We start from the raw sequence: 22,811 nt of genomic DNA on the forward strand, positions 1-22,811 counted from the left end.
CACAATTTTCAAGCAAATTTTAAGTTAATTGCTAAATATTCAGCAAATTTTATGTAATTCAGCAAATTACTATTCAGTAATTCAGCTAAGTTTTAATGATATTCAGCAAATTTCAAGCCTAGTTTTATAAATTCAACAGAATTTTTGTCAAATTGAAAGGTAAATTAAGCACACTGCAAGAAATTATTTATCAGCAGCATTTTTAGCAAATTTAAGGAATTTTGTATAATATTCAGCAAATTTCATGTAATTCAGCAAATATTTTATTAAATTTCAAAAAAAATAGAATAGTATTCAGCAAAATATGAGTTATTCAGCGAAGATTTTAGCAAAATTTGAACATTTAACAATTTGAAAATTATAAGTTCGCATAATATCCAGCAAATTTCATTTAATATAAAATAATATTCAGCAGAATTTTCAACAAATTAAAGTTCAATTCAGCAAACTTCAGTAAAGGATTTGTCTAGTCAGCAGCATTTCCAGAAAATTTAAGAATTTTGTATAATATTCCAGTAATTTATTATATTACTCAATAATTCAGTAAATTTTAAAGAATTCATTAAAAAATTTTAAAAAAATTTTTGAACAAAATGAAAGTTCAATTCAGCAAACTGCATTAAACTTATCTATTTTCAGCAAATTTTAAGTTATTTTCTTCATGTAATTTAGCAAATTTTCTGCATTTCAGCAAATTTTCTGCAATTCAACAAATTTTATGTATTCAGCAGCATTTTCATTTAAGAAAAATTCAGCCAATTTCATGTAATTCAGCAAATTTTTATTAACAAATTAGAAAGTTCAAAAATTCAGCAAATCTTACAAGAATAGTTTTATCCGCATATTTCAGCAAGATTTAATTCAGCAACTATTTGGCAAGAGTAACTTTTTTTCAACAAAAAAATTAATTCAGCAAATTTCATGCAATTCAGCTAAATTCAGCAAATTTTAAATAATTCAGAAGCATATTCAGCAAATTTCAAGTAAGTTTGCTTACAAATTCTGCATAGTTAAAGCAAATTATATCAATTTTCTTCTAATTGACGACACGTAAAGAGAAATGTTTTGTCATCTAACACTCACCCACGAGCGCAATCAATCAAAAATAATCAACTCTACGATAATTATCAACATCTCAATTTCCTCTTTTAAAGACATAAACGCTCGATAATCGTCGAAAAAAAATACTCTTTTATAACGACTTTGCACTCGTCGTCTTATCATACCGCAGCGAACGTATTTCCTTTTTTCGTTTCTTTTCGAACACATGTGCCGTTGAAACTTCACCCAATGATAAGACAGACGGGTTTGTCATCGCATCGCACGCATAAAAAAAATATCATTTATAAACAAATAAACACTTGTTTGCACTCAACTATCAGCAAACGCGACTCGTCCAATTATTATGATGATTGCGTAGTCCGTACATGCCGCGCCATAAATAGACTTTAATCGCCGTTGCTGTTGTCGTCGTGACAAACGTCTCAAGTATAAGGAGAGTACAGCAGCACCCGTTTCGTACGTTTTTCGAGTAAAGTGATGATGAGCAAGTGTTTACTTCATGATAATAAATAAATAAATATACTTCAGCGTATGACCGTGGCGCGTACATCGTACATCGAGTGATAAGAAAAAGATTGCAGGTGTTCATTTTGTATTTCATGTTTTCTAAGATTCTCTATCACTCTGACACATTTTTTCGCTTCGATGATTGTTTTTTCGTTGCAAACTTTTTTTTTTCCTCTCGCCATCTGTGACGCGAATCGACATGCGGTTAGATTGCGCGACACAATCAAATTTTAACTAATTTTTCAGCGAATTCGTATGGAGGCAAATTTTTTTTCCAACCATCTGTGATTCTACGCGTCGCGAGAAATAACTTCACGCACGGCAGGCAACTCTCGTATGTCGCTGACGATAAACACTTGGTTAAAATCAATCAATCATTGTTAAGCTCGTTTCGATCGTTTGCTTGAGTTCAGTCGAGTCGATTGCGCACACCCGTTTTGATTTGTCATTCAGCAAAAAGGTCAGACAGACGAAAACAATAAAAATTTATATAAAAATAAATAAATTCCAATGCAATTGATATTGGAGTTGATACGCGTCTCTTTCTCATACAATATTCATCCAGACATTAAAATTGAAAAATTTTTCCTTTACTTTGTGCATCAATGATTAATTTGACACTCGTGCGTTTTCTTTCCATCATCAATCGTCTTGATCGTAAAAAAATAAATATTTTATTTATTTAGTCATGTAACAATATACATTTTTTATTATTTGCAGCATTTTGATGGATTTTGAGAAAATTCTACTTTGCGATTTTTTTAAGACTTTTAGTTAAAAAATTGCAAAATTTCAAAAGATTTTCAAAAAATTAATAAATTTGACATTTTATAAAATTTTTGACACCTGTCAAACTCATACTTTTAGCATTGGTGACTTGACAGGTGTCAAAATTTTCATAAAATGTTAAGTTTTAAGAATTTTTTTTGATAATTGTAATAAATTTCAAATGTTTTGAACCCAAAAATGTTAAAGAAATTAAAAACAAATTAAAATTTTTGACAGCTGTCAAAATTGATCTTAAGATTTTTGGTACAAAGTTCGGTTTTTAAACATTCAAGAAGCTAAATTCTACTAATTTAATTAAAAATTATCCATAATGAGTTAAATTTGGTTAAAAATTTATATTTTTGATGAAATTGTGACATCTGTCAACTGTCAAAATGTCAAAATTTCAACTAAAATTTTAATTTTTTGATTTTTTTTTTAACTTTTTTAGTAAAATGTAGAATTTTGAGCAGATTTTAGTGTCTCTTTGGTTGAAAAAAATAAATTTCAAAAAAAATTTTGACATCTGTCAAAAATTTTTAAAATGTCAAAATTTCGGGTGAAATCTTAATTTTTTAACTTTTTTGATCTGTTCCATTAAAATTTAACAATTTGAGCAAATGTGAAGTGTCTCTTTGGTTAAAAAAAAATTTCAACAAAAATTTTGACATCTGTCAATTGTCAAAAATTTTCTAAAATGTCAAAATTTCAACTAAAATTTTAATTTTTTGATTTTTTTTAACTTTTTTAGTAAAATGTAGAATTTTGAGCAGATTTTAGTGTCTCTTTTTGGTCTCTTTGGTTGAAAAAAATAAATTTAAAAAAAATTTTGACACCTGTCAACTGTCAAAAAATTTTAAAATATCGAAATTTCAGTTGAGATCCTAATTTTTGTATTTTTTTAAAAAGTTTTTCAGTAAAAATTAAAATGTTGACTTAATTTTAAGTCTGCTTTAAGTTAAATAAATAAAAATTTTAGTAAAAATTTTGACAATTGTTAAAATTCCTTTAAACTTTATAAAAATTTTAAAGAAATTAAAAATGCGACTAAGTAAATTTCCTCACAATCTCATCAAAATCTCAAAACTTTTTCAATTTATACGAATGTAATGTAAATTTATCGCTCTGAAATTTGATTCGATTTTATGTCAATTGAAGTTTTTTTTTTCAGTCGAGTCTATAAATATGGGTATGACCACTTTATTTGATATCTCTCTTGCGTTGCGTTGCGTTACATAGACACGCATTCACTCGCAATAAAAATTTAATTTTAATCCAATTGCACTTGTTAATGTACATAATTTATTTTGTTTATTTAAAAATGCGACCACACCTTTGCTTACGCAGCTCGCTATGGGTAAAACAAACTTTGGCGATGTAATGAATTTTTTTTTCGTGTGTAAAATGTCGAAAAAAAAGTCGTTAATATAACTTAATTTAATTTAACTCATAATGTTTAGTTGATGTCTGGTAGTTGTAAAAAAACGTGTAATAATAATAATTTAAACGTTTTTACACGAAAAATTCAACGGTGCACCGAAGAATTGGCCAGTTTTTAACTTATTTATTTTTTTAATAACTCGCGACGAATCGGTTGATTACGAGATTTTTTGCTGGCTCGCAGTTATTCGAAAAATAAATTTGAAAGTTATTAGCATGTCATCGTCGTAACTAATCACATAATGAGACTTTTTGCCTCACAAAAGTTTCCAATTTGCGATCCAGGTGAAGAGTTCAGGTGCGTAATTACATTTTTTTTGTGCTTTTTGTAGGTAAAGTATCAAAAATTAGTTAAAAAGGTAAAAAAAATTGAATGATGAAGCATGAACCGGAAGCAGAAGATTGACTTCATTGTATTTGTGAACAACAGGACGAATTATAACTAAATTATTAAAATAAAAATAACAATAAAGGAGACTTAGAATGGAATCTGTTTATTTGTTTGTTCCAGGTAATTTTGTATTCATCATCTACTCTTCATAATTTTCTGAATGCATGTTTTCGGGAAGCAGATTTGAGGAAAAAAAAGATCAACAACGATAACAAAATATTTTAATTCCATGGAAGAATGCATGCAGTGCTTACAAATGTGATTATTAACACATCTCTCTGTGGAGCTTAAATTACTCGAAAACTAAAAAATAAAAATATTCGGAAAAAATCGAAAAATGTTAATGATCATCGGAGCAGAAGAAGAAGGAAATGGAAGTGATTTATGACGAGCAACGAGTGTCTCTTGCAGAGTCGGAACGTGTGAGTGTTTGACAATTGAGATGATGGATCGATGGCGCGTCTCAAGCGGGTGATTCAACGAGATTTTTGGGATGTTTTCGGAAGAGTAATGGGATGTGAGGGGTCAGTCAGCTGTTTCTTTTTTATTGAAATTTTTCTTTTTTAAAATTTCCTCATTTTTTATAGAAATTTTTTGATAAATTGATAAAAATCGATTAAAATTTCTTAAAATTTGTTCATAAAAAATTTGCTGAATTGTTTTAAAAGCTTTTAGGAATCTGCTGAATTGTTTTTTTTTGTTTGCTGAATTATTTGAAATTTGCTGAATTACTTAAATATCTAGGATGAATTATCATATTATTTTTATGAATTATGTACTTGAAGTTTGCTGAAAACAATGCTGGATTAGTTAAAGATTGCTTAATTACTTAAACATTGCTACATTTTACAAATTGTAAAAAGTAGCTCAAAAATTCCTGAAACTGGTTCTGAATTACGGTTTTTTTTCTGAAAATTTTGCTGAATTGCGAAAAATTTGTTGAATATTCTGCGGAATAACAAAAAAAATTGCTGAAAATGCTGCTGAATTACTTTTTTAAAAACTTTTAAAATGCTTTTGAATAGCACAAAAAATTGATTAACATTTATTTGAAATTAATAAAAATGAATTTAAAAAATTTTGCTGAATTAGACAAAATTTGCTGAATTGATCGAAATTTGCTAAAAACTCTGCTGAATTGCAAAAATTTCAAATTTGTAATTTTGGCATAAATTTTTTAAAATAAAATTCAAAAAATTTTCCTAAACTATTTAATCAATTAAAAACTTAAAAAATTTTAGTTAATTGAGCAACAGCTGCCTAAATTTTTACCTTTATTGAAACATTTCAAGAACTCACAAACTTTCCAAGAATCCTCTTACTCTTAAATCCCGAAAAAGCTCCTTTCAAACAAACATCATCATCTCCATAAATACCTCTCCTCTCCTCTTTAACGAGGCCATATATTTCATTTTTTTTGCTTCTCTGTCAAATGTGTTTACAAACAATACTGCACAAAATATGAAAAGGAAAAAATAACATATTTATGTCCACTTCACTTCACATTCATCCGCATTTAAGAAGGACCATGGAAGGTGCAAAAACTAATAATAATCTCAAACAAATAATAAAAAAAAACCTTTTTTCTCTGAATCGAATTTTTTTAACATACAAAAATTTGCATCCTAAAAATGTATTTTATGACAAACTGCACCTGACTTTTCAACAATGCCGTGTTTTTATGTTATTTATTATGTGTGCGTTATGTGTTGCTTGTACCTTTTTAATTTATTTTTCTTCGGTCTCTTAATAGCTTTTAACTCATTTCTAATTATTATTTTTTTTTTATTTTACAGCCACTTTGCGAGTTTTACTGCCGCTGAAGGGAAGCCATGCAGTTACGAAGCCATATTAAATCTGTCATTGCTTTGTCTCGGACTCTCAGCTGCCTTCGTCGTTGTTATTATTAACAACACAAAAAAAATCATATATATTTCATTAACAATCAATAAAAAGTTTATTGGTCGTTTTCGTTCTTTTTGTAGATGAAGAAGGTAAAAAAGTTACCGAAAAAAAAAATTCAGCAAAAAAAAATTCTTTTATTAATTTTTTTTTTGTTATAAATTTTTGTGCAACATCCGTTCAATTCCAATCCAAATGCATCATGTACCTCTTTTGATTCGAACCGTCGAATAAAAAACCGAAGAAATAAGGTGAATCTTCTTGAATTCGGTCTTCGGTTAAAAAAAAATGAATTGATTTTGTGTGGTAAGAAACGAACAAATTTTTTCTACGAAAAGTTGCATGTTTTGCCATGTTGTATAATAATAATGATGTGATTTGATGAGGATACATTTTTTGTGTGATTTTTGCAAAAAAAGGTATAAAAAGCGAAAGGCTGCAAGAAGAATAGAACTTTAAAGGAATGTTTGCCAAAAAAAAAATTGTAACAATAAAAAACGAAGAAGAAAAGATGTTTACCCGTCCCAAGTGTAAAAATTTTGCACACAAACCAAATAAGGCGTTATCCATTAATGGCGTCGGATAAAATAGGACATTTTTTGACCCCCACTCCCCCCTATGATCGAAAACTGTCGAAATTCAGAGACTTCTCTAATCTAAGTCGTATTTTTTAAGAGTTTCTATTGAAATTTGAACTGATATTCAAAATTTTCGTTCCAGGGGAGGGGGGGTTCTGAAACGAAAATTTTGAATATCAGTTCAAATTTCAATAGAAACTCGAGAAAAAAAAACTTTTAAAAAATTTAGTTGAATAAGAAATTGAACAAAAAAGCTTTCAAAGTCGAAAATACTCTAAAAATTATTCAAATAAATTCAAAACAAAAAAAATCCCCCCCTCCTGAATTTTCGACGCCATTAATGAATGACGCCATAAAGATCCAAAAGATTTTTTTTTTCGAGATTGATCTCTGCAGATAACAGCTTTAATCTGTAGGTGATGATCAAGCTGTTAAGAAAAAATCACAAAAAGATTGCATTTGTCGATAAAGGTTGAAAAAGGGAAGACATTATAGGCCACATTTTATTATTTGTTGTTGTGAGATATTGTTAAAGGAGAGAGATTTACAGCTGTTTTGATTTCTTTCTCGGCTTTTAACGACGACTCACTGACGAAGAAGCAGCTTGACTATTATTTCCATTTTTATTATTTCATTAAACAGAAGAAGAAAAAGGACTTGAGTGAATGAGGATTATGTGATTTGAACGCATCACATATTATCACATCTGCTAGTCTTTTTTCTGACATGCTCGAACTCCAAAAGGATTAACGGGCAACCTTCGAAAATGCTGTTAAAAATATCTTGCGGCAAAAATATTTTGGTGCGGTGATAAAAATCAAACATTTTTATTTATAAACGAATCGTTTACGTTCGTTTCTCGTGAGTTGTTAATCGAAACATGAAACCACAAAAATATAAAATAAAAAAATCGTTTATAAGTTCAAACACCTGCAATGTACTCAAAAAATCAATCAGACGACTTTTGGGTGCGATATTGAATTGATATTTCCAGCGTGTACTGAAATTGGTATTTATTTTTATATAATACGAAGCGAAAAAATTATTTGAGTTCATGTAAACTCGCTCGAAAAACGGTCAACTGTTTAAGTGTCTTTTCTTATCTTATCTTAACGTGCGACTTTGTCAGTCGATGTGACACTTCGTGTGTCTTGAACAGGAATTTTTATGAGTAATTGCGGGATTTTTTATATAAAATACCGGATTTTGACGCAGTTGATTGGAGAAAATGCAATTTTATTAGAAAAAAATTTAAAATTCAAACATTATTTTGTCAGAAAATGTTTGTTTAAATTTTATTAGAATTTTTAGCTTTGAAAGTCATTAAATTTGAAAAGAAATTTTGACAATTTGTGATTTTTAGCTAAAATTTTAACTCAGCGTATTTATTCAGCAAATTTTCAGCAAAAATATTCAGCAAATAATAAGCAACATTTTTTAAACAATTTTGAAAAACTGTAATAGTGTTCTAATTTTTGAGTTTCAAATTCAAATTTTGAATTCAACACTTTTTTTTTCCAATACATTTTGTTCAGCAACAACTCAGATCAGCAAAAGCAATTTTAGCAATAACTTTGAGCCAAATTCAGCAAAGCTCAAAATTTTTGAGTTTCAAATACAGACAAATTTTTAGCAAAATTTTAAATAAGTAAAAATGTTAAATAACTTTGAGCAAATTCAGCAAAGCAATTTTGTCTAATTTAGTAATTCAGCAACATTTTTAGCAAATATTTTGTACTTCAGAAGCATTTTTGACAAATTTTGAGCAATATTATGAAGCTATTCAGCAAACTTCAAATATTTTTTTAGAATTTTTGTAAATATATTGAATAACTTTGACCTGAATTCAGCAAATTTTGTCAAATTATGCAAATTTAAGAACACATTTTAAGCAATATTTGGTAACATTAAGCAGTTAAAGCAAGTTTTAGCAATTCAGCAGAATTTTTAGCAAATTTTTCGTAATTCAGCAGGATTTTCAGCAAAATTTGAATAATATAGTGAAGTTATTCAGCAAACTTCAAATAATTTATTAGAGCTTTTATAAAGATTTTGAATGACTTTGACTCAAATTCAGCAAATTTTGAGATATTCAGCAGTTCAGCAATTAATTCAGCAGTGCTATTAGAAGTTTCTTTTGTGATTCAACTTTATCTGATCTTTAAACCTAATTTACTAAATAAGATTTAAAACATTTAAGTGATTTTATCTAATCAATTCTTCAAATCAAATCGGATTTAAACTTCCTAAATTTTAACAAAGATCATCAAAAGAACTTTCAAAAATTGTTGTTAACAAAATTGTAAACATTCATATCCTTGAGCAGAGCGCGTTAACAACTCAATTAACAACTTTCTCAAATCCACAAAATAAATAAATAAATAGCTACGTAGCCCAAAAACGGCTCCAATTTCATTGGGATTTTCACGTCATTACACAACGCGCCATAAATTGATAAAATAATGTCATTCGAATGCGAAATAAAAAACTGATTAAAATACCGAAAAAAAAATAATAATCTGACCTATTAAAAATATCTCATACGGTCATTTGATTGTCAGTCGCAAAAATGTAACGTAAATAATCGCGAACCTTGATTCGACACACCTGGCTTGCTATCGGACCAAGTGCAAGGGTACTTATTTATCGCCCACTCATTCGAATTGATTATTTTTTATAAAAAAAAAAATAAATTCCTTTTTTTGACCATATAAAGAGTCTTTCTCTCTGTTTGTTCTCAGCGCGCGTTATTAAGAACAAAATTAATTCCAGAAAGCTTGATTGCGCTTCGTGTCATCTTTTTTGTCGCGTTTTATGGAGAAAGACCATTATTTTTATCCATTTCAAAACTTTTTTGAGTGGGTTTGTCTCTCTTTCTTAATTAAATGCCATCACAAACTCGACATCTCCTAATTTCTCTCCATAAATTTGCTTAAAATATTGTCAGATGATGATGATGATTGTGATGGAGATTAAAAAATCCATTTGAAAATTGACTGACCATCTGCCCGAAGAGATTTGCTCGGAAAATATGTGGGTGGATTAACAGTTTATTTAAAGCAACGTTAAATATTTCCAGAGCGCAATTATTTTGCTTTTTTTTTCTCTCGATGCACGCATAAGAAAAACTCGTCTTACTTGTAATCTAAATAAATATCCGCAATAACTGCATCCAGTTTTCAAAAAAAAAAGATTAATTTTTAAATAAACGTTTCGAGACGACGTCGACCACACCACATACCGCGAGATGCGCTTAACTATGTGTTTAATAAAATTTCAATGATGTGTGCAAATATTTTCATACCTTGGGTAATGATCATATAATTTTTCGCGTACATTTTACGTGCGATGATGATCATTATTAAAAATATTAAGAAGAAAAAAATAATCGACAGTTGGTTTAAAAAAAATTTTTTTTTTGGTGTGGCAAATTTACGTAAGAAATGCATTTTGACGAATGACTCTTTAAAAATAAATTATCCGATTAATTAATAAATTTATGAACCCAGTAGAATTGACGGAAGACAGGAAGAAGTGAAGGAAAAAAAAGAAGAAACATTGCATGTCGCGCCATTAAATATTAACTGCAAAAATAGCAATTTGACTCACATTTTCCCAAACAAAACTCCCTTCGATTAATAATGTAATCGATTATACTTTGTTCAATGCGCTGTGAAAATTTTAAGTTTTGAAGTGTGTTATGCAAAATTTCATATTGTGCATTGAGGAAAATTTCAAAATATGCATTAGGGAAAATTTTAGAATGTACATTGGGGCAACATTTTAAATTATGCATTGGGGGAAATTTTAAAATGTGAATTGGGGAAAAATTTCAAACTGTGAATTGGGCAAAAAATAAAAATTTATATGCATGGGGAAATGTGCATTGGGGAAAAAATTTCAGATTGTGAATTGGGGAAAATTTTTAGAATGTGCATTGGGAAGAAGTTTTAGAATATTTATTGGGGAAAATTTTTAAAATGTGGATTGGGCTGAATTTAAGTTTTCATTCCGGGAATTGGGCGAAAAAATGTGCATTTTTCAGATTGTGAATTGGGGAAAATTTTTAGAATGTGCATTGGGGTAAAATTTCAGATTGTGAATTGGGCAAAATTTTTAGAATGTGCATTGGGGAAAAAATTTCAGATTGTGAATTGGGCAAAATTTTTAGAATGTGCATTGGGGAAAAAATTTCAGATTGTGAATTGGGGAAAATTTTTAGAATGTGCATTGGGGTAAAATTTCAGATTGTGAATTGAGCAAAATTTTTAGAATATGCATTGGGACAAAATTTCAGATTGTGAATTGGGCAAAATTTTTAGAATGTGCATTGGGGTAAAATTTCAGATTGTGAATTGGGCAAAATTTTTAGAATATGCATTGGGGTAAAATTTCAGATTGTGAATTGGGCAAAATTTTTAGAATGTGCATTGGGGACAGGGGAAAAAAATTTCAGACTGTGAATTGGGGAAAATTTTTAGAATGTACATTGGGACAAAATTTTAGATTGTGAATTGGGCAAAATTTTTAGAATATGCATTGGGGAAAAAAATTCAGATTGTGAATTGGGCGAAATTTTGAGAATGTGCATTGGGGAAAAATTTCAGATTGTGAATTGGGGAAAATTTTTAGAATATGCATTGGGGTAAAATTTCAGATTGTGAATTGGGCAAAATTTTTAGAATGTGCATTGGGGAAAAAATTCCAGACTGTTAATTGGGGAAAATTTTTAGAATGTGCATTGGGGTAAAATTTCAGATTGTGAATTGGGGAAAATTTTTAGAATGTCCATTGGGGTAAAATTTCAGATTGTGAATTGAGCAAAATTTTTAGAATATACATTGGGACAAAATTTCAGATTGTGAATTGGGCAAAATTTTTAGAATATGCATTGGGGTAAAAGTTTCAGATTGTGAATTGGAGAAAATTTTTAGAATGTGCATTGGGGTAAAATTTCAGATTGTGAATTGGGCAAAATTTTTAGAATGTGCATTGGGGTAAAATTTCAGATTGTGAATTGGGCAAAATTTCAGATTGTGAATTGGGCAAAATTTTTAGAATGTGCATTGGGGTAAAATTTCAAATTATATATTAGGGAAAAATTTCAGATTGTTCAAAAACTCAATTTTCTTTTCAATTTAAGCCTGAAACGAAAGCTTTTGCCTTTTTGAAAACAAAAACCTCACTTCAAAGGCATTTTGTGAAATTTCTCAATTCGCGCAACACAAATTCCTCACAACCCATTGTTATATCTTGCCTATCTTGACCTCTCACGCAATGAAAGTACCTCCATATACCATCGCTACCCAGATCGATATAATTTTTTGTTTGACTAGTTTCAATTACACCCCTTTCTACTGACTGCATAAAAGTGACTGCCTTCACTCATAAATACAAAATAGAAGCATTTTAAAGTCGTGTCTTGTCATTTCCATTGTTTTGATTTAAATTATTGCTTTTCGAAGAATCGAAAAGTGACACGTGATATGAAAGCAATTTCAAATCGTAATTATTTGTTTTTTTTTTTTTTTTTTGAAAAAAGTTTCCATAAAAAGTAATCGAAATGTGGTGCCATGAACCATGCGAGATGCATATTAACGAGCCAGACCGAAGAATAATCAGCGGAAATGTTTAATAAAAAAAGAAATGCCCACACACATGAATAAGAATTCTCTTTCGATCAAAAATAGAGATAGTTTCAAGAATTATTATTATTTTTTTTTTTGTTTAAATAAGAACGGACGTTGCATTTCGGTTCATGATAAAGAACAAAAAAAAAAAAATCGTGGGCTTAGAGTTGATTTACAGCGACTTAAGTTGTTAGAATTTTCTCTACATCTGTTTGTTTTATAAATTTTTTGGTCTTTCGGGAAATCTAATGCAATTTTCTCGTCAATGTCTTCATTACTTTGCTCTCGAAAATAAAATTTTCGTGAAATAAATGTTTCCCCCATTAGTGCACGTTCGTTCCTTCGCCATATGTTTAACTCCTTTTACGTTTTATGGAAGATGAAAATTTTATGATTGACTTATAAATGTTTTAGATTGCGAAATTGTATACGGAAAATACACGTAAATGCAATTTCATGTGGATTTGGAAAGAAGGGAGCAATAATCAGTCATGAATAAAAGATGATCAAGAAAAATATTTATAAGTGCATGTGTTGTTGTTTTGATGTTGTTGATATTACGTAAGCCAACCAGAGTCGGTTTTGGTAACAATGGGATGTTATAAGGGTGCGACAACAAGGATTTTCTACGGAACAACACGAAAAAGAGATTAACAATTGGTAAGTTTTTTCAATGAATTTTTTTTAATTGGATAAAAATTACAAATTTTCATACAAATTTATTTTTTTTTAAATTAGATGGAAAATTACAAATTTATTAATTTTTTTTTAATTTTTGATTAATTTCAAAAAATTTTTAAAATTAAAATTAAATTAAATTAAATTTTAATTTAATAAAAAATTATTAAAATAAAAGAAATAAATTAATTAAAACTATTAAAAAATTAATTAATTAAAAAATGTAATAAAATAATAATAAATAAATAAATAAAAATAATAAAATTAAATTAAAAATAAAATAAAATTTAATTTCTTTCAATTTCATTTAATTTTTAATTTTACAATTATAAATTCAAATTTTAAGCAAAATAATTTAAAGAAATATTTTTTTAATTCCAGATTTACTTTAAGAAGTTTTTAAAATTATGAAAAAAAATTGAATTATGTTAAATTAAATTAAAATTTAAAAAAAAATAAATAAATAAATATAAATAAAAAATAAAAATAAATAAAAATAAATAATTTTAAATTAAAATGTGAATTTTAGGCAAAATAATTTTTAAAAATATTTTTTTTTTTAATTTTAGATCTATTTTAAGAAATTTTTAAAATTATGAAAAATTATGTCATAAGAAAGGTAATTTTTATTTGAAGAAAAATTAAATTTAATAATTTTTTAAAAATATTTTTATTAATAAAATAAGTAAAAATTAATAAAATAAAATAAAATTTAATTATTTATTTTTTTAATCTTAAAATTAAAAAAATAAAATAAAACAGCAAATCTGACAAATTAAAAATAGTAAAAAAATATTCTAAAAAGCAATTCATAAACTTACCTTTTTTCAAAAATCTCCAATTTTCAACAAAATTCAATAAAATTAATAAAAACCCAAAACTTTTATATTTTTTTCTTATATTGACTTTTTTTTATTATTTATATTTTAATTTTTTTTTCATAATTTTTGACTGTTTTAAACAAATTGTTAACAATATTTGTTCTTTCCAAAATCAATAATTACTTAATAAAAATGAATGAAAATTATTTTGTTTTTTTTTTAATTTTTTATAAAAAAAAAATGTTTAAAAAAGAATTAAAGCCAGAAATCTGCATTTTTTTTCATAATAATATAATTATAAAGTAATAATCAATCTAATTATATATCCTAATATTTTGTACATAAAAAAATTATGTTTACTATTATTTTATATTTTTTTTTTATACAAGATCACAGAACATAATAGTAATAATATAATAATAATAATTAATATTTTTTCGTATAATAACATTAATTAAAAAAGGGTTCATCGTTCATCGGTATTTAATGAAAAAAAAATTTTTTTTTCATTGTCCATTGTATTTTTTTTTGTAACGTCCGATCGGATAGAGATAAATTTCCTTCCTTCTTGCATTTTTGTTATTATACATTTTTTCCCATATTTTATACAAAAGGTTGATAGACTACGAGCTTAATCCTAAAAATTTTCTTACGACGATTTTTCTGATATCTGTAATGAGATAAAAAAAAGGTTGATTAGTAAAAAAAAGTTTTTCATTGAAATATTTTTAAATTTCAATACAATTGAGATTATTATCGCTTCAAACAACAGAACATGACTTTATTCATTTTTTTTAAAACTTTCTATTGTAACAAAGCACGGTACCGCGATGGTTTATACTCAGTTGTAACAAACACCTGCTAGTTCGTTTTGCGTAACAGCGCTCATTATTTTTTTTGCTATAATTGTCTATTGTTTCGCGAGCTGTGATAAGGTTGAGCTGGCAAGCAGCTGAAACTGAAAAAAAAATCACAGCTTTGACCTGGTTCGAGTTTTTAACTCGAATTATTTTTAGGAAGGAGAGAAATCATAGACAACAAAAAGTGAACGGCTGCGATTAACAGATGTAAGTTTTTAACCCCTAATTGTTCATCTCAATTATTGAACACCGGTGTGCTTTTGCTTCCGTGTTATTTCGTTACCAAATGTTAATCATCATCATAATCATCGATACATAACTCTATAATTGTCACACATGATGCAGATTTTCGAGCAGATGATTGTTTCTAAACTTCAGTTGGCAACATTCGAGCAGTTGCGTCCCTAAAGGTAAGTACGAAGAACGCTTTTCCCAGCAAATAGACGAACATGCAGCTGTGTACTTTTGGTTTTCCCACCAATGTCAGTTGTTTTGGAACAATACACCCGTACCGCACACATATGAACATCTGCAAATCAGGATTCGTCGTGTGAACGGTTTTTTTTTCGGGTGAGGAAACGTTAGGGAAAATTCCTAAAAAAAAACAGCTGTCCAGACTGACATGACTTCTCGCACTCTTGAAGTGCAAAATATCAAAAAAAAACTAACAATAAATTAGATCAATGAATGCCAGCAGTTGCATGACTAGTCGTCGTTGTTGTTTTGTAAATTGTTTTTAATTAATTAATTGAACACGTGTGCAGCAGCGAATTAAACTAAAAATAACGCGGCGTCATCCATTAAGGACGTCGAAAGTTTAGGGGAGGCTGGGGTTCATGAGATATACGATTTTTATTAAAAATTAAATTCCCAGTGGGACGAAATTACTTTTTTTTAAGGCTCTGGGGTCTTGAAAATAAAGCCTTTAAACTTTTACATGAAAATTTTTTCAAAATTTTTATTTTTTTTTGAAATTTTTTTCTTAAATTTTTCCAAAAAAAAAATAAAAATTTCGAAAAACTTTCATGTAAAAGTCCGTAAATTAAAGACCCCAGGGCCTTAAAAAAAGGTCAATTCGTCCCGCAGGGTTTAATTTTTAATAACTAAAAATTTTAACCCCAACCTCCCCTAAATTTTCGACGCGTCATTAATGGATGGCGCCATAGTTTGGTGATAAATTAATAAAATTCAAAATCATCAAAAAAAAAACATCAGGAAGGTACAAAAGTCATCTTCCGGAGTTTTTTATGACTCACGATTTTGAATTTATTAATTTATTACAATACAAAGTAATAACCTACTAAAGGGTCAAGAAGAACTCTTTGCATTAATGAGTAGTAATTGTTAACCCTTTACTGCCGGATGCTAGATTTCACAAATGACCAACTTTGTCGTCTTATTCGTCGCAGATGTTCAAGTTATTATTATTATTTATCAGAAACAAGAAAAAAATCAACAAACCGAATAGAAAGTTGAACGTATGTAGAAAAATAAGAACATCTTGGTATAAAGTCGTCGTCGTCATGCTTTGATAAGCGTAAATACGAACTGGAATGTGATATTATAGGTAGCTTCCGGCACCACTTTATCCAATCATCATCGGATTTTAACCCAGTCAGTGGTTGAAATCTCGTTTTTCGCGATATTTAAGATTGGCGCCGTATCGTTTTGAATAAATTAATTTTTTTATGTCATTAAATATTCATGTGGTTTTGGGTCGAACATCTTTCAAAAGGGGTCTTTCTCTCGAAATCAGGAGATTTTTTTTTTTTGAAAAAATTTTTTTTTTCTCATTCAACGAATGCCAAAACCTTGACGTGTTCGTTAAAATGAATACGCGGCACTACTACTAAAAATAATAAAAAGCACTGATTTTGTAAAATAATAATATGCAGGTGTTCAACAACAACAACAACTACAGCAGCGACGACGACGACGTAGTTGACGATGATGTGTAAAAAATATTTCGTACAGAAAAAAAAAATGTTTACAGTTCTTTCTCATGGCTTCGTGTGTGAGTGAGAGCGAAATAATCTCAAAAGGTATTTGATTCAAATTTTTTTTTGTTTTTTCGAAACTTACCGTATTGCTCGGCGACGATGGATATTCGTTATTATTATTGTTATTATTACTGCTATGTTGTACTGTGGTAGCGGGTGACTGACTCACGATGAGGTTCGGGCTCGATCGCATCGGTGCCAAGGGTTGTCGCGGACTGGCGGGCGTTTGGATCATCATTTGTTGCTCTCCGAGCATATTTTCGCCGGCAAGGGCGGCAGCGGCATCAAACGATGCAATATCCGTTTCCGAGTCGAGTGCGGATTGCAAATCGACAATGTACTCGATTACGTGTTGAATCACCTCGAGCTTGGAAATTTTGCGATTTTTTGGCATAAATGGCACGAGTTCCTTCAACTTGGAGATGTAAAGTTGAATTTCGGCATTTTCGCCATCGCGATTTTTCGAGACGCGACCATTGGCGACGCCGTTCGTTGAGTTGGGGCAAACTGTTAGAGCTTTCATTTTTGATATTTTTTGTTTTTAATTATTTTTTTTTATATAATTTTTTAAATTTTCACAGTTTTTGTATTTATTCCTTGTATTTATATTTTTTCTTTTTATTTAATTTTATTTGTATAAATAATACTGTAACTTTTATTATTTATTTATTTTTTTTTTCAATATTTATTTTTGTGTTGAAATTTCAAACTTTTATTTGTTTTTTAATAATATAAATAATTATTAATTTAACCGCAGATACTTCCACAAGGTTTGAAGAATAATTTTACAATGACGTAAAATTCTCATTTTCACTCATATTTATACAAAAACCCGTAGCTCCGCCCCTTTTTCGACTTCGGCAGAGTTCGGATGAGAGAATTCAACTTTTTCTCTCTCATTTCCCCTTCACCCGTAACATTGTTGAAGAGCAGTTAATTTATTTGGATGTTTCAAAAACTGCATTCTTCACCTGAACGGATGCGTTACGTGTCAAAAGAGCTACGAAAATTAAAGTGATTTTCATGGGAGTTTTCGTAAAAAAGTTAAAAACGTTCGTTTTGGGTGAAATCTCGCGTCGTTTTTTTCGCGAGGAGCGAATTTAACATGAAAAAACGTGTTATGACGTGCAGATCGTCGTATTGAATGGAGATTGTTTGGGTTTTTGTGAAAGATTTGCTAATGAATAATGATGATGATTAGCAAAGTCATTTATTTTGACTTGTTTCGGACAATGGTTTTTTGAATAACAAACCACATTAATGGATGTCATTAAAGAGTATTTAGCCAAAAATAGGCTGAAATGTGATTTGAAGGTGATGCGAAAAAAATATAAAATGGTCAAAAGTTTTATATTTCGAAAAGAAATATTTTTTTTTATTACATAAAAATAATTTTTTTCATTTCTTAATTTTTTTTTACGAATAAAAATTATTTTTTTAAATTTTAATTAAAATTAAAAAAATTTAAAAAAAATTATTAATTAATTTTAATTTTTTTATGTTTTATTTTAAAATTTATTTTTTTTTATTTTTCAAATAATTTAAAAATTAATTAATATATTTTTTTAATTTTTTATTTAAATAAATTTTATTTTGTTTTTAAGTTTTATTTTTAAATTTATTTTAAAATTTATTTTTTTAATTTTTCAAATAATTTAAAAATTAATTAATATTTTTTTTTTAATTTTTTATTTAATTTAATTTTTAATAAATTTTAATTTTGAAGCTTTATTTTGAACTTATTGTTTTTTTAATTAATTTATATTATTTTATTTTTTAAAATAAAATTAATAAATAATTTATTATTAATTATAAAAATAAATTAATTTATTTTTTTTTTAAGTTTAATTTTTAAAATAATTTTTTTTAATAATAAAAAAAATATTTTATTTTGAACTTTAATAAAAATTAAAAATTTCGTAAAAAAATATTTTTGTGTAATAAAATGTTTGCTTTGACAAATTATCAAAACTCTTGAAGTTCTTCAAATATTTGCGATCATTTTTATGTTTGCTCAACACTCTTCTAAATCCAAGAGATCAAACATACGCTATACAGATGTTGTTGCCAAAAAATTTGATTCCTAAGAAGACGCAGCAATTCTAATCTCGCTAGAAGATCGGAGAGAAACAAAAGTTATTAACTGCTTCGAAATTTTTACATGTAAAAAAATCTTTTCTCTTCGTTTTTTTTCCTTCATTTTTGCTAATATAATAAATACCATTCCACAAAATTTCTGATGGGAACATTCTGCAGGTGTCATTTTCAGTATAATCTATGCTTTGTATGGACTTCGTACCGAACCAAGCACCGTAAACGATCACGTACAGCAAGTAGTAGGTACTCAAGCAAAACAAAAGAGCATGTGTGTGAGAAGAAATTAAAAGAAGACGAAGACTCTGTACGGTACACGGAAAACGGATAGAAAGAATTTGTGATCCAGAAGAAACAACAACAACAAATTTTTTTGGTCTGGTACACAAGTGTTTCATTGAGAGAAACGAATTTCTGGTATAACGTTCCCACACACCCAATTGCCATTGTGTGATGTCCAGTTCTAAGAATTTATTTTTCATCTCCTCTTTCCTTTCTATCCTTTTCAATATTTTTTTGGGCATTGTTGCATTTTACATAATCACACGTGCATCGATAGATTTTGGTACCGACGAAAAAAACGACGACGATTTTTATATATTTTTATAATAGCAGGTAAAACACAAATTAAAGGCGATCGAAAAGAGATTTAGAGGTCCGCCGCATTGGACAATGATGATGATGATGGGTCAATACGATGTGATATATTTTTGTTGTTGTTATTTTCTCCTTTTTACTTTTTTTTTTATTGTGTTTGTTGATTTCTCGAATATAAGCCAGAATGGTAATAAAAAAAGATTAAATTAATTTTGAACAACAATAAAATTTGAAAAGAATGGAACTTAACACCTTTCTATTTAAAAATGCATTTCGAGGCATTTATGGGGCGGGCAACCTTTTGAATGGATTTCGAGTTGAAAGTAAAATTTGTTGGATTGGAGCTATCAAAATATTACAATGGCAGGAGATTAATTGTTTTTCTTCGAGGATGAGAAGAAGTCATTAGGATGACAAATCAAGTTTTATTGAAAAGTGACAACTGAAGAAGTTCAAAAATGGAGGATTCAAGGGACTTGAAATCAAAGGAGTGATCCTGAAAAGAAGGTAAGTAACATTTTCTTATTTTCTGATTTAACTAATTTTTCTTTTCCTTTTTGGACGAGTTTAAGACTCATAGCCCAATTTACGAACATCTACTGATGTAGAAGGACTTGCATAGTAGTAAAGATTTTGGTTTCTATCCTGAACCTAATCCCAGTAGATCACTTTTTTGTGGAGTTAGTAGCTATGTGAACAAATTACCATCTAAAAATAGTTCTTTACTGCAATCCTTAGACCAAAACAAGACATATCATACAATGAACAAGGATCAGTTTGGTACAAAGGTGTCAAAATATTCAATGAAATGTCAAGACTGTACGAAACTAACTGTGATAATATAAATGAATTCAAGAAAAATTCCCTGAAATACGCTTCTTTAACTGATTTGTTGTTGAATATTTCGATGTTTACTTAACATACTAATCATCACTGAAGACAAGCGATCACAAATGAGCTCTGAGACCCTCAATACCCGTCTGTTAGTTTCTGAAAACTAATTGTACCCAAATTTTTTCAGCGTAATTCATCAGATTGCATCCCCGCGAGACAATTACAGCAATTTTTTCCATAGATTTCTGCGTTTGGAGCCGCCCAGATAGCACAAACCGTTATGAAGTGACTCGGCATACAACCGAAAATCGCTCTCAATCTCTCTCTTTTGGCAGATACATGCGGTTTTTTCTGTTATATGTTGTTTGTTTTGCCTCTTTTAGCTTCCTAAAGACAATTTGGATTCGGTTTTTGCTTTGTTTCATGTGAAATCTTCAGTTCAGGGCCCTCTCTGAGGCTTAAGGTTCGACAACCCTTTTGAACGTACCCCTTCTTCAATTTCTGCAAAAAACCGCACATCGAATTTCATAAAAAGATTAGATTTACTGAATACAACAACTTTTTTGGGGTCTCCAATGGTTTTTAATTGAAAAATTTTAAAAAATTTGAAATTTTTCTATTTTTTTGTCCAAGTAAAATGTCACATACTTTGAATAGGCATTGGCAAAATTCAAAGTATGCACCAAGTTCAAACCAAAATCGATTGAAATTAGATAATTAACCATCTGAAAATTTCAAATGTTTTAAAAGAACTCTCAAAAATTATTTTTTTCTATTTTTTTGGAGCTGTAAGTCAAGAAAAAGCTTAAACTCTAGATACGGAAATATGACAAAGTTGAACTAAAGGAGCTCGTTAAACGGAACAAAAAATTGTTCAGGATACCTTTCATGATGAACTGAATCTGACTTCAAAGGAAATGATTCGAAAACAAGATTTGAATACGACAAAATCAAGACAATAAGAAACGTGACATTTATGATTCAAGAAATTCCTTGAGAAAAAGTTTTGTATTCAACTAGCGTGATAAATGAGATTTTACAGGTTCTTTCCTGTCTGCTCAATAATTTCTTAACTTTTAGAATTAATTCGTTTTTCAACGAGGTTAACTATAATGTAGAAAACCTCGTTGAAAAAATTAACTCTAAAAGTTAAAAAATTCTTGTTTGAAAGCAAAAGTTAAGGATAAAGCTCTTCAATTACAACTTAACAAAGCTTCAACAAAATGATACAAAAGAAGGCGTCATTGCAAATCCGATCAATATCTCATCCGCCATCCTACCGCATCGAGCAAAATGAGCATCAAGATCCTTGACAACTGAACAAACACACAAAAGTACATGGGAATAAACTCCTCGAAATCTCACACAAAAATATCATGCTCTTCATGTCATGTCATGGATTATGATTAATAAACTCGTGTGTGGGTCACGTGTTCGCAGAATATTGACTCGAAATTGAACATTTTCCCATAGATCAGGCAGTTTGTTAGATGAGGGTGTTTTATTTACGGTCCTTCGTTCTTCTTCATTCATCGAATGTTATTGCAATATCAAACCTTTGAATCAATTGTGTGCCACGCACACGGCGATCGTATCACGCTATTAGTCAAATTAAACTACTAATCGCGCGTTGAATGACGGAGGAATCGACGAACAAGAAAAGCATTAAGTGATTAAACTACATGTTGTACTATTTAATAATAATAACGAAGGGGTCACACTCATTCATAAGTAAATTGGTTCCTATTTTACTCGCACTCTCTCTCTCTATACGTGTTTGTACAATTTAACGCAATGTACGCAACAATAATCGTCTTCTGTGTATAAATCATATCCGTTTCATTACATGCAGCTGTATTTTTTTCTGTGGGAAAAAATATAAAAATATTTTGTTTACTTCTCGCTCGCATAATGTAATAATAATAAAAACACACCGAAAAAAAAATTAAAGTGTACAAAACTAAATCGCCACTCATATTACGCGAAGACGGACTACTTTACTTAACTTTTTTGAAAACAACAATTTTTTTTTGCTCCAAAAAAACACGATGGATGTGTAATGAAAGTTTTATGCATGATTTTTACGGTCCATTCATAAAGAAAAAAAAATATATGCGGGACTGTTAATTACTTGTTAACGTTTATCAAATTGACGGGTGGCGGTAGAAAGGAAATTGATTCACTTTTCACAAAAATTTCAAGCTGACTTTTGTGATTTCTTTTTAAGTATCGATTATTTTAAATTGAACCTTAAATTAGTGAGCATGATGGTAGAGTGATGGCAATGAAGAAAGGAAATCTGTAAATTGTCGTTATCGCAAGTAATTATCTTTATGGGAACTTTAAAATCAAGACGGAATCGAGTCGTATATCAGTGCCATCATAAATTATATCGTTTGGCAGTTTCTTATCAAAGAATCGTAAAAAAAAATCCATTCACAAAAAAAAATTTGGTTAAGGTTTGAGTGCATTTTCGACTCCAAAGTCTTGCTAAACTTTGAAAAAAAAGGTTAAATTAATTAAGTTAAAAAATTAAAAAAATTTAGAAACATTTTTAATTTTTTTGAAGAACAGGGTTGCCAAAAATTCTATAAAATCATTTCTTCTTGTATAAAATCAGAACTTTTTGGTTATTTTTAACACAAAACG

The 22,811-nt window shown here is 28.8% G+C and overlaps 1 protein-coding gene across 1 annotated transcript; it reads right to left on the reverse strand.

Annotated features, from left to right (window-relative positions):
* Positions 1 to 13,936: 13,936 nt before the first annotated feature.
* Positions 13,937 to 17,405, reverse strand: LOC134833379 (protein extra-macrochaetae). The gene is made up of 2 exons (XM_063847684.1): positions 16,720 to 17,405; positions 13,937 to 14,447 (listed from the first exon to the last, which is right to left on the reverse strand). The coding sequence occupies exons 1-2, from the start codon at positions 17,158 to 17,160 to the stop codon at positions 14,427 to 14,429; spliced, it is 462 nt and encodes a 153-aa protein (XP_063703754.1). The 5' UTR covers positions 17,161 to 17,405; the 3' UTR covers positions 13,937 to 14,426.
* Positions 17,406 to 22,811: the final 5,406 nt, after the last annotated feature.

Source organism: Culicoides brevitarsis, chromosome 3 (assembly GCF_036172545.1).
Source record: "Culicoides brevitarsis isolate CSIRO-B50_1 chromosome 3, AGI_CSIRO_Cbre_v1, whole genome shotgun sequence".
NCBI classification, from domain to species: domain Eukaryota; kingdom Metazoa; phylum Arthropoda; class Insecta; order Diptera; family Ceratopogonidae; genus Culicoides; species Culicoides brevitarsis.